This window comes from Peromyscus eremicus, unplaced genomic scaffold (assembly GCF_949786415.1).
Source record: "Peromyscus eremicus unplaced genomic scaffold, PerEre_H2_v1 PerEre#2#chr22_unloc_1, whole genome shotgun sequence".
NCBI classification, from domain to species: Eukaryota; Metazoa; Chordata; class Mammalia; order Rodentia; family Cricetidae; genus Peromyscus; species Peromyscus eremicus.
Genome location: NW_026734286.1, coordinates 5,536,578 through 5,548,261, shown reverse-complemented (window position 1 = coordinate 5,548,261; position 11,684 = coordinate 5,536,578). Strand labels below are relative to the sequence as shown.

At 56.5% G+C, this 11,684-nt stretch overlaps 1 protein-coding gene across 1 annotated transcript; it reads right to left on the bottom strand.

Moving 5' to 3' along the window:
• Nucleotides 1-290: 290 nt before the first annotated feature.
• Nucleotides 291-9,782, bottom strand: Gpr108 (G protein-coupled receptor 108). Its single transcript, XM_059251710.1, has 17 exons — nucleotides 9,604-9,782; nucleotides 8,881-8,997; nucleotides 7,416-7,466; nucleotides 7,137-7,219; nucleotides 6,068-6,192; nucleotides 5,783-5,976; nucleotides 5,588-5,692; nucleotides 3,858-3,991; nucleotides 3,666-3,741; nucleotides 3,253-3,326; nucleotides 3,044-3,161; nucleotides 2,176-2,306; nucleotides 1,979-2,022; nucleotides 1,672-1,721; nucleotides 1,483-1,566; nucleotides 1,266-1,390; nucleotides 291-773 (listed from the first exon to the last, which is right to left on the bottom strand). Exons 1-17 carry the CDS (start codon nucleotides 9,727-9,729, stop codon nucleotides 701-703), a joined length of 1,710 nt encoding a protein of 569 aa, XP_059107693.1. The 5' UTR covers nucleotides 9,730-9,782; the 3' UTR covers nucleotides 291-700.
• Between the last annotated feature and the right edge of the window lie 1,902 nt (nucleotides 9,783-11,684).

Genomic DNA, 11,684 nt, shown 5'->3' with positions numbered 1-11,684 from the left:
TCGGGAGGCTTTGGGATCTGCATTCAGTCCTGGCACAGGCACAGCCGGCGCTTCACATCCCCAGCCTGTCTTCAGGGCACACCGGTTCATCCTCACCTTTCCTTTACCTTCCAGACTTCTGTGGCTGGGGCAGTCCCTGTGTGTGTGACCCTCATCCTGGGTCTGGTGGCTTGAAAGACCCCTGAAGGTTGGGATGGGGGCCCGGGGTGGGGGTGGGGGTGGGACTTTGGTCACACTGTCCCCAGCAGCCAACCCAGGGCCCAGCACAGCATCGGCAGACTGTCCTCTCCTCACTGTGAATTCTGTTTTCTCTTTATTTTTGTTTATAGTTCGGCCCAAGGCTTCATGAGGATCTCCAGAGCAACAGTATGACAGACATGTGCCACCACGTGGACTGAGAATTCAGGGTTCTAGATCACAAATGCAGCTTGCCTTAGGCACTCAAACCCCTCAACGTCAAGAAACTCAAGAAGTGAAAAAAAAGGTTGGTCCTTATTGTACTGAGGGAGGCCGAGGCGTCCCCTGGTGAGGACAGGCCTGCAGTGCTGGGAGAAGGGCGCCTGCTTCTGAAAGGCTCCTTGGGGACCCGCGTCCTGGGTGCCTTGTTGGTGTGGGCCTCTAGGGCTCCCTGCACCCTGGAGATGAGCGTAGGTGTGCGGGGTGCAGGAGGACCGAGGGTGTCTGGCTGGACGCAGGGAAGTCACGACAGCTCCCGGCCACTGGCTGTCTTGTTGACTTTGGACAGGCCTTCCCGAAACCCAGAGTCCGTCATCCTGAGAGGCACATGGCAGAAGCGGGGTCCAGCAGCTGAAGGACAGCAGGCCTGGCCCACTCCCATCCCACCCCTCCGTCCCCAGACCCAGCCCAGCAGTCAATATGCTGTCAAGTCAGCCTGGCTCCCACCACTCCAGAGTGGCCTGGCCCTGGCCCAGCTTGCCTCTGAGGCCCCCAGGCCCGGGTGTTACAGCCCATCCTTTCCTTGTTCTAATCCCGCCCCCAGAGTGAAGCCAGACCTGCCAGTCCTCCAAGCTGCCCACACCAATCTGATCCCGGTGGACCACCTGGATCCCGTCCCTCATCCTCCTCAGCCCACCCCAGAGCCAGTTATGCCCCACTCCGAGGCCACCCCCACCCCACCTTTAGTCCTTTTTGGCCCCACCCACCCACAATCCTACCTAGGCACACCCCCAGAAGCAGCCTAAGGCCTAATCCCATCCTGCCCTGTTGCCCCAGCCCCCCCATCCCGACCCCCCCAGTTTGCTCACACTTGCTCCATCTGCACATCTTCCTCATCCTCCTGCGGTAGCTGCAGGTAAGGGTTGTCCCCAGCTGGCTGGAACTTGTAGCCGGTGAGCACGAAGAAGGCCAGCGTGGAACTCTCCACTAAGAGCTGGGGGCCGGAGCGTGGGCTCAGGGGGCGCTCCCTGGCCACTCACACTCCTGACCCACCCACTACTAGGGACCCTGCTGGGCGCCGCTCACCTGGTACAGCCACTGCCACTGGAAGGGCATGGCCACACGCAGCAGGATGGCGATGATGCGGGTGAAGTAGATGTAGCAGATGACCTGGGGGCACACGGGGCACAAGGACGGAGGACGAGTGAGGCTCGGGGGTCAGGGGCGGAGGGCAGCAGGGAGGGACTCGGGCCTGGGGGAGGGCAGGACTCCTACCATGACGTAGTAATGCCGGAACAGCTTCAGCTTGGCCAGGTTCACCGCCACTGTGGGTGGGCACAGAATGGGGGTGGGGTGGGGTCACTGAAAGTGGCAGGAGGGGAGGGCAACAGAGAAGAAGACAGGGCCTGGGGGGCAGTTCCAGGGCAACAGGATGAACCGCCGCAAGAGCAACTGGTAAGGGGGAGAGGTGACGGAGGGGACAGACGAGGGAGACAAAAACAGAGCCCGGCAGACACAGGGCCCTGGCACCTGGTGTCAGAGAGAAAGCAGGGCAGGAAAAAACTAGAGGAGGGGTCCTCACCCTTCCCATCAGTGCCAGATGCGTCCTGCAGATGCCGGATGGACCTGCAGCAGGTGGAGGGATGTGGGAAATGATCATGACCCCAACCCAGTGCACAGCAGTCTTCTGTGGGGTAGGGTAGCAGAGGGGCAGGGCTCAGCCAGGGGAGGAAGGGTGCAGGGCCTCGGAGGGGCTGAGGGGCAGGGCCGGGTTCTCACCACACAACTGGGAAGAGGATGGCACCACAGCAGATGAGATCTACCAGGAACAAGATCTCCTTCCAGAGCCCATAGTCGCTGGCACCCTCCTCACGGGACTCAATGACAATGTATGCCACATTAGCCAGGACCTGTGGGGATGGCAGGTTGCCACCTGATTTTATTCCCATCCTCTTATCCCTGTCCACTGAAAATGAACCACTTCCCAATCCCCTACCACCATGGACTTTCCCCTCTGTACCTCACGGAGCACCCCTCCATTCCCCACCTGGACATCCCTTCCTGTATCCCACCCTGTATCTTACCCTGTATCTCATCCCAGCATCCTTCCTCTATCCCCTACCCAACCCCAGCATCCTTCCTCTATCCCCCACCCACCCTAGTATCCCTGTGTCTCATCCCAGCATCTTTCCCTGTATCCTACCCCAGCATCCCTCCCTGTATCCTACCCCAGCATCCCTCCTCTATCCTACCCCAGCATCCCTCCCTGTATCCTACCCCAGCATCCCTCCCTGTATCCTACCCCAGCATCCCTCCTCTATCCCACCCCAGCATCCCTCCTCTATCCCACCCCAGCATCCCTCCTCTATCCCACCCCAGCATCCCTCCTCTATCCTACCCCAGCATCCCTCCCTGTATCCTACCCCAGCATCACTCCCTGTATCCTATCCCAGCATCTTTCCCTGTATCCTACCCCAGCATCCCTCCCTGTATCCTACCCCAGCATCCCTCTCTGTACCCCATCCAGCATCCCTCCTCTATCCCACCCCAGCTTTCCTCTCTGAATCTCTCCCTGTCTCCATTGTCTCCTGAGCCCCCCTCCCTGCACCTCCCTAGACCCCCATGGGACCCCCTCCCACACACACACCTGCAGGGGGATCACAATTCCAAAAATCTTCTTCTCCTTGTCTGACAGCATGTACTTCACAAAGGCCCAGCCCGAGCCGATCAAGGCGATGGTGATGAAGAGAAGGGCACCTTTCAACCTGGGGAAGCAGGGTCGGGGAGGTCTGACGGTGCGGTGGGGGGCCCAGCCCCTCCTGCCCGCCTCCCCCACCCGTGTGCCGGGGGACTCACAGGTGTGTGATATAGTGCATGACGGCGAGGCCTTCGATGGGGTGGCCTTGGCTGTTGATGAAGTAGTAGTTGATCTGGAGAGGTAGGCAGACGGATGGGCAGTCAGAGAGAAGGACGGATGGCCGGGGGACAGTTAGGAACAGAGAATTAGGACGGATGAGCGGGTGATTGGGGAGGGAAATGAAAACAGTCACCATGGACCCCCTCCACAATGACGGGGGTGTCACAGTTGGGTGGGGGGATGGTTAGACAATATGGTGGACAGTCAGCGCTGGACCAATGGATGGTCCTGGAGGGTAGGTGGTGAGAGCCGGGCTGAGTGTGAAGAGATGAGATGGACATGGCGCACAGGTGGACAGATGTCCCGTCTCACCATCCCACCCTTGTGTCGCCACCGGGCCCAGGGTGCTCACGCTGTGGAAAAGCAGGGAGACACTCTTGGTGAACGCCAGGGCTGCCATGAGCCAGTGGATCTTAAAGACACTGTATCTGCCAGAGGGAGAACAGGGTGGAGAGAGCACCTTTGAGATCAGGATGTGAGGCCCTCAGAGGAGAGGTGGGGAGGGGAGGGAGGGGAGGGTGGGGAGCGTGGGGAGGGGCTTTACGTATTCTTGCAGAGCAGGGAAACCCAGAAGATGCCTGCAGCCAGGAAGCAGGCAGACATGGTCAGGTAGAGCTTGAAGAGGGGGATTTCTGCTGCTGACAGGAAGCCTTCTGGATTCTTCTCTCGGATCATTACCTGTAAATAGGGGAGGCAGGTGGCCTTGCTCCTATAGCTCTAGCTCTGGGTTTCAGAGAGTTCCAGTCTCTAGCTCTTCTACTTCCTAGCTAGAGCCTCAGTTGGTCCTGTCTCTCAAATGGGTACACAGCCATATAAGCCACAGAGGACTGGCACCAGGACCACAGCAGAACCAACACCCAGGGATGACCCAGTCTTTGTACGAAGTGCATAGGGCCTGCCACATTTCCAGAAAACCAGGGATACAGAGGTGTTACATGGTGTTGGTTAGGGGCCTCCCAGGAGAAAAGTGACTCACAGTATCCAATACAACATCCCCACATTGTGACCGGATCACTTAGGCCAGCGGTTCTCAGCCTTCCTGATGCTGTGACCCTTTAATACGGCTCTGAGGTGTGCTGTTGTGGTGACCCCCCCCACCCCACCCCCACAGAACTATCTTGCTGTGACTTCATCACTGTAAATTTGCTATGGTTATGAACTGTAACGTAATACCTGATACACAGGTCATCTGGTATGCAGCCTCCAAAGGGGTCGAGACCCACAGGTTGAGCACCACTGACTTAGGGCACACTGTGTGGTTCTGTTTATACGTGTGGAGGCCAAGGACAACTTCAGGTGGCCATCCTCGGAACACACGCGAGGGTAGGGGAGAACTGACGCCCGCAACTTGCCCTTTGACCTCCGCATGCGCCACACACACACTTCACACACTCACATTCAAAATAAATGTAAAACGAGGCTATAGGTTGCTCAGGACTCAGCTGGGGAGGCAGCGCCGTCATGAGGAGCCGAGTTCAGATCCCCAGAACGCACATAAAGAAAGCCTGGGATGGTAGCCTTTGCTTGGTACCCCAGCATGGAGGTAGAGACAGTGCTGGTCAGCCAGCCTGCCTGAATCTGTGACCCTGTCCCAAAAAACAAGGTGAGCCGGGCGGTGGTGGCGCACACCTTTACTAGCAGCACTCGGGGGCAGAGGCAGGGGGATCTCTGTGAGTCTGAGGCCAGCCTGGTCTTCATAGTGAGTTCTGGGCCAGCCTGGGCTACCAAGTGAGACCCTGTCTCAAAACAAAACAAACAAAAAGCAAATATCAAGATGGACAGCATCTGGAACACCAGTGAGAGCTGACTGTGACTTCCTTTGTACACTATACAAGATTCCTTGCACATATGAATGAATGAACACACACACACACACACACACACACACACACACATTCTGCACACACCTGAAATAGATAAAATTTTGTCTTCCCTTAAAAACTTCTGATTCGAGGACAGTTGGGTACCCTAGTTTGCCATGTCTCACCAAGGCCCAATGGAAGACTTTAGGTTCATTCAGGGGCTTGCAAGATGGCTCAGTGGGTAAAGAAGCTTGCTGCCAAGTCTGACGACCTGAGTTCGATCCCTGGGGCCCCCAGGTGGGAGGAGACAACTGACTCCTCAGAGTTGTCCTCTGACCTCCACACACATGCTGTGGTGCATGCCCCCAACCCTCCCCCGAATAAATAAAGTGTGATAAAAAGACAAAGACAACCACAGGACAAAGACAACCACAGTTCAGCCGGGTGGGTGCGCCTGTCCTTGGACACTCACAGTGAGGTCGAATGGCTGCTCATGGCCGGGAATGGAGTTGTGACAGTTGTGGAAGTTGAGGCTGTACTGGCCTTCCTCTGCCCTGGAGCCGATCACCACGTGGAACTAGTCACAAGGAGGGGTGTCTCAGTAGGGTTCCCCAGCTGCGGCAGGGTTCGGGGGAGGCGGGGACATCTGGGCAAAGCATGCACTCACACTGAAGTTATATGAGTCGTTGAGGTGGCCCAGCCCCAACACCAGGTCCTCCTCCTTCCTGCCGGGGTCCCGTGTGGGCAGCTGCCTCTGTGGCTGGCCCTCTGCCGAGTGTCCGTGTACCCCCGGGACAGTTTTCCCTCCTGAAACTGGGGGTGCTCCAGGCTTTGCCTGATCCTCCTTGACTGCAGAGGTCTCTGTAGGAGATGGGTGAGTGACTGTTAAAACACAGATGGGCAGAAATTTGGGGTATGTCCAGGGCAGCTCTGCCCAGCCTCCCGGACTTACCACTGCTCTCCTTAGGGGTGCCTGCCGGCTCTGGCTTCGGGATGCCTGATGGGGCCGGGGCGTCAGGGAGGAGGCCAGGGGAGATGAACAACTTCCTCTGCTCCCCATATTTTCGGACTTGGACCCTTGGGTGAGGGAGGAATAGGAAGAGGGGAGGGTGAAGTCTGTTGTCAGGTATACAATGTGTGTGGATGCCCTCCCTAAGGGGCTGGAGAACCTCTCTGAGCCACTGGTCACCAGATCTTCGCATCTGGCTACCAACCATCAAGGTAGCTCCCACATTTACGGTTGTCTACTGGGAAGGGCCACCAAATCAGAAGACAACATGGCCTGGTCTGAGGACAAAAGGCCTGTGATCCAAGGTACTTGGGAGGCAGAGGCAGGAGGATTGCCAATTCAGTGTCAGCCTGGATTACAGAGTGAGTTCAAGGCTCAAACTTGTAAAACTTACTGAATCCCTGTCTTAAAATAAAAGATACACAGAGATCCGCCTGGCTCTGCCTCCCGAGTGCTGGGATTAAAGGCATGCGCCACCACTGCCCGGCATGCCTGGTCTACAGAGTGAGTTCCAGGAAAGGCGCAAAGCTACACAGAGAAACCTTGTCTCGAAAAACCAAAAATAAATAAATAAATAAATAAATAAATAAATAAATAAATAAATAAATAAAAGGTACAAATAAGGCTGGGGTCATGGCTCAGGGGTGGAGCCCTGCCTAGAATCCCCCAGTGAGGGGCTAGGGGCGTGGTCAGGGTGAAGCCCCACTCAGAATCTCCCAGTGAGGGGCTGGGGATGTAGTCAGGGTGGAGCCCCGCCTAGAATCCCCCAGTAGGGGCTGGGGGCGTGGTCATGGTAGAGCCCCGCCCACAAACCCCCAGTGAGGGTCCAGGGGCGTGGTCAGGGTTATAGCACTTGCCTACAATTTGTAAGGCTGTAGGATCAATTTCCAGGAGCATGCGTGTGGGTGCACATATATACATACACACACAAACACACGATGTACCATGGAGCAAAAGTGACTGGCTTTCTCCCTAGGGCTGTGGATCTTTGGGGTCCCCTGTCCCCACTCACTGCAGGTCCTTGATATCAATGAGGAAAAGGACCAGGAAGTTGCTGCTGTTTCTCTCCAGAGGGCATCCGGGGGAGTTCCGGCTCTGGGGAGTGGACAGAAGGGACCCGGGTTATAGCTGCCCGTGGATCTAGCCTCGTTCAATGCACTATCCATTCACCCGGGGCCCCTCCCTGCCCCATCTCTGGAAAAGAACCCAGGGCTGTAGGCTTTATACGAAGAAGACAGACCCTCAACACCTTATCAGTCCTCTCTCATCCCCTCTGATGCTCTCCACTCACCGAGTAGGAGTGAATGCTGCCAGATCGAACCCGACTCAAGCTGAACCCCACCTGATGGAAAAGAGAAAATGGTGAGGGGCTTCCAAAACACCCTCGGCAGCAGAAGGGATGCAGCCTAGCTCTGTTCTGCTTCGAGACAGCCCTGGCTGGTAGGGTACTCACCACGTTGCCCAGGTTGGGGTTGGACTTGCATCAATCCTACTGTCTCAGCATGTACCACCACCCGTGGCTCATCTCAGGTACTGAACACCCATCATGTGCTAGATGCTCAGTGACCTGTCCCACCCTGACTCCCAATGCTCATACAGAACACACTTCCTCTGACTTTTCATAGTCCGATTGGTTTTACCCACCTACAATGTTAATGGGCAGGGTGGAGCATGCCATTTCATGGGCTATGAAGACTGAGGCAGGAGGGGATGGAATTTTAGGCGAACCTGGACTACATGAGACCCTGTCTCAAAACAAACTGTCAAAACAAGGCTGCCTGGGCACCCCTTTAGTCCCAGCACTTGGCAGGTGGACCTCTGTGAGTTTGTGGCCAGTCTGGTCTACTCAGTGAGTTCTAGGACAGCCAGAGCTACATAGTTGAGATCCTGTCTCAAACTCCGCCCCTCCAAAAAAAAAAAAGAAAGCCAGTTTAACTGGGCATGTATATCACACCTCTTCTACCAAGAGAGTATCGCTGAAGATGGAGGAGAGAAAAGTGTAAAAGCCAGAGGCTGGGGCGGAGCAGGGAGAAACAACGTCTTCTGGATGCAGCAGACTGCTGCTTATGAACTCAGCAGCTGTGGTTGTCTGCACAGGATCAAGCAAGCAGTCAGCATTTCAGCAGGGAGGGAAGAGGGGTGCTTGAGGAGCTATGGGCTGCTGACTGATGCTGGGGAGGGAGAGCCAGTTTTCTTTAAGGGGATGGCCCCAGATTGAAAAAAAAAAAGGTCTGGGCACAGTGGCACAGCAGAGGCTGGCAGATCTCTGAGTCTGTGGCCAGCCTGGTCTACATAGTTCCGGGCCAGCTGGGGCTACATAGTGAGACCATGTCTTAAGAACACAGAAGACATGAAATTGGGAGGAGTTTGGGAAGGTGGGGATGGATCTTGGAGGAGTTAGGGGGAGAAGTGGAGGCACATAATGATCAAAATATACTATGTACATGTATAAAATGTTACACTATAAAGGGGCAGAGGTGGGGGGGGGGGCTCAGCAGTAGAGCACCTGTGGGAATCTCCCAGTCTGGGGCTGGGTAACTTGATCCTCCTGCCTCAGCCGGCAGGGATGGTGAAGTGACTTGATCTGAACCCCAAACATCCAACTGCATGACACACTGTATTCATTCCCAAGTGACAGGTGGAGAAACTGAGGCTCAAGAAGGCTATGGGACTTGCCATAGATCACACGGGTAAGGGACAGATCTAGGATGGAATTCCAGAACCTGTGCACCGATCCCTCCCGTGAGCCTCCTCACCCTTGGCTTCTCTTCTGTCTCTTGGAGGCCAAGGCGAAGTAGGCTCAGCTCCACTTCCAGGGACCCATTGGTGTAGAATCCGAAGCTGTTCAGTTGGATGTCAGCTCGCTTCTCCCCCTGCAGGAAACAAGACAGACAGTGGCGGCAAGGGCACTTTCCCCCAGTCCAGCCCACTTCCCCGAGAGCCTCTGGGCATTTTTATTTAGGGCACAAGCATGTGAGAAAGCCTTCCTAGGTGCAGGGTAGTGGTGGCGGTAGTGGCATTTCCCTGCTTCAGTCCCAGGCAGCTACAGGGTCTGGTGAAATCCTGGCACCCCCAGGGAAGGCCCCATATCGATGCACACTACCAGCAGTGTTCTACACATGCTGGTGTGACCAGCTCCGACTTCACAGAAAACTTGACGATTCTATCTGGGCTGAATTTTCAAAGTAGTCCCCCCCCCCCCCTCCCATCGAAATGAATTCCAGGAAGATCCTACCAGGTACCCCCTCCTCCCAGGATGTCCTATGGTTGTTACCAAGGGTCCCCGGGAATTTAAAGGGCCAGGAGTCAGGGGTCGCGGGAGATGGAGCCCCGCCCCCTAAGCCAGGCCAACCCATTGCGAGCACCGGGTGAGGGGGGACCGGGACGAGACCACTCGCGGCCTGCAGTGGGAGGTGCAGCCGCTCACTCCGAAGGAGCTATGGGGAGGAGGACGGCGAGGCAAAGCCCGCGGGGCTCACTGTGAGCGCCAGCCGGTGAATGCGGCCTGAGCAGCCGCCCAGCATCAGCACCAGCAGCGACAAGCATCCCCATCCGCACTGCGCGGGGCTCCCGCCGCCGAGCCCCCTCCTCTCGCTCACTGCCATCTCTGGGGCTGCGACTGCCCCACGACACCGCCTCTGACGCCCGATAAGGCCCGCCTACATCTCAGCCAATCGTCGCACGACGTAGCCGGGTCACCCAATTATCAACTGAGATGCTTTTGATGGACAGAAGACCTTCCAAATGGGCGTGCTAAGTCTTTTCAGCCCCACTTTCATACTCTCCAATCCCTAGACAAATCGTCCCGGATACAGTTTGATGAACAGGACGACTCACCAATGATCTAGGAACCCATGTCCGTTCCTTAAAGCAGACTATCTTCTTCCACTCTTAACGGTCCAAGACTACATTACCCAGAATGCAGAGGAAGCAGATCCGCGAAACAAGGCACGCATAAACTACATTTCCCAGTATGCCCAGGGACGCACTCTCCCCCCCCCCCCCCCCAGCCCCGGCCGTGGCTCCCGGCCAGAAGTAGAGCTTTTGGTAAACATAAGCATCTGTTGAGGCTTGCCCTGTTCCAACTTCCCTGGGCCGCCGAGAAGCCTAAAATTCTTGACCCTGTGCTGACCTCTGATCCCAGGCTGAGTGCCACTGTAGGTCCCCACCTGCAGACTCCGCCCTAGGCTTAACCCCTAGCACCAGCGGGGCCCTGAATTCAAACTGAAACCCTGATCTCTGCTCATTTCATTCCGATCCTAGGCACCTCAACTCCACTTTACACACCGCGTCCTCATCTTCTACCGAGCCCCCAGATCTGCAGGAGTCCCAACTTCTGGACCCCTGTGGTAGTCTTCAGCTCTTAACTAGACTGCTGACCCTGGCGCTAAGCTTCCCGCCCTAGTCGGATACCTTACTCCCATCGGCCTCTGACTCCTCCTCCACCTCCTCCCCCACTCCCCCACTGGGCTTTGCGTCTGGGAGCTTAGCCCTCAAGCCGCCAGCAGGTGGGGCCAAGGCTCACCGGAGCCTCGGTTCCAGCGGGGTCTCCAGGGCATCTTTCCTCAAAAGTCCGGACTGCCCCTTTCACTTCCAGCTAAAGCACCAGAAAGATATTTTGGCATTTCTGCAGTAGCAGAGAAAGCACCTACGGCCGGGGAGAGTGGGGGTGGGAGCCACCAGGGCCTCTTCCTTTTCATCTGGGAGTCTCAAGGGGATTTACGAGGTGTGAGAGGACTTTTATGGTTAGGAGGACCGAACTTCTGAGCCTCAGGGCCCCAGAGTCTAAGCTGTGTGTGTGTGTGTGTGTGTGTGTGTGTGTGTGTGTGTGTGTGTGTGAAACACTACATGGGAATCTCGCGCGTAGTACTGATTGGGCCTCAGTGAATGAGGCTGGAAAATGGGCAGTCAGGAGCAAGCGCGACCTGGTGTGTGTGTGTGTGTGTGTGTGTGTGTGTGTGTGTGTGTGTGTGTGTAGTCCAGAACTGGGGCCCCAAGGGCAGCCTGTCCTCAGTTTCCCAGAGGAGGCTCTGGCGGGGAGGAAGGGAAGTCAGGAGGATGCGGTGGGGGTGCGCTAATGGACCCGGCCTTGGCTGGAGGTGCGTCCTGGGCTGGATCGAAATCATCCCATCTGCTCTGTGGCCGGAGGGAACCAGACCATTAGTGGGACGAAATGGAGATTTCTGGAGCCTAGTTGGTCCCCGCAAGAGCCTAGTGACCGACCGCAGGTTTTCCCTGCCGTGGAGTGGAGAAGTGGGAGAGACTCCTTGGGTTTGGGGTTTTGATATTTTGATTTTTTTTTTTTAAATGCGAAGTTAAAGGGAAAGGAGGAATAGTGTGGGATGGCAGAGGAGAGTAATATGGGGGTACAGATTGGAAAATAAATCTGGGCGTTCTTGAAGGAGGACCATGGCCCTTTAGGAGAGGGCGGAGCATCCGTTGAGCGCCTCCTCATTGGGCTCCGCCCTTAGGGCACCCCGCTGGGGACTCGGCGGGGCAGGGGCGGGGCAAGCTCAAAGGGGCGTGGTGACCTAGGCGAGTGGGCGTGGCCGAGGGGCGG

What these genes read in the sequence shown, in the direction of transcription:
- Gpr108 (XM_059251710.1), bottom strand. Translation starts at nt 9,729, where the DNA reads ATGGCAGTGAGCGAGAGGAGGGGGCTCGGCGGCGGGAGCCCCGCGCAG. An exon ending in AGACAGAAGAGAAGCCAAGG is followed by an intron (nt 7,467 to 8,880) that starts GTGAGGAGGCTC and finishes CTTTTCCATCAG; the next exon opens with GTGGGGTTCAGCTTGAGTCG. An exon ending in ATCCTCTTCCCAGTTGTGTG is followed by an intron (nt 2,023 to 2,175) that starts GTGAGAACCCGG and finishes CACCTGCTGCAG; the next exon opens with GTCCATCCGGCATCTGCAGG.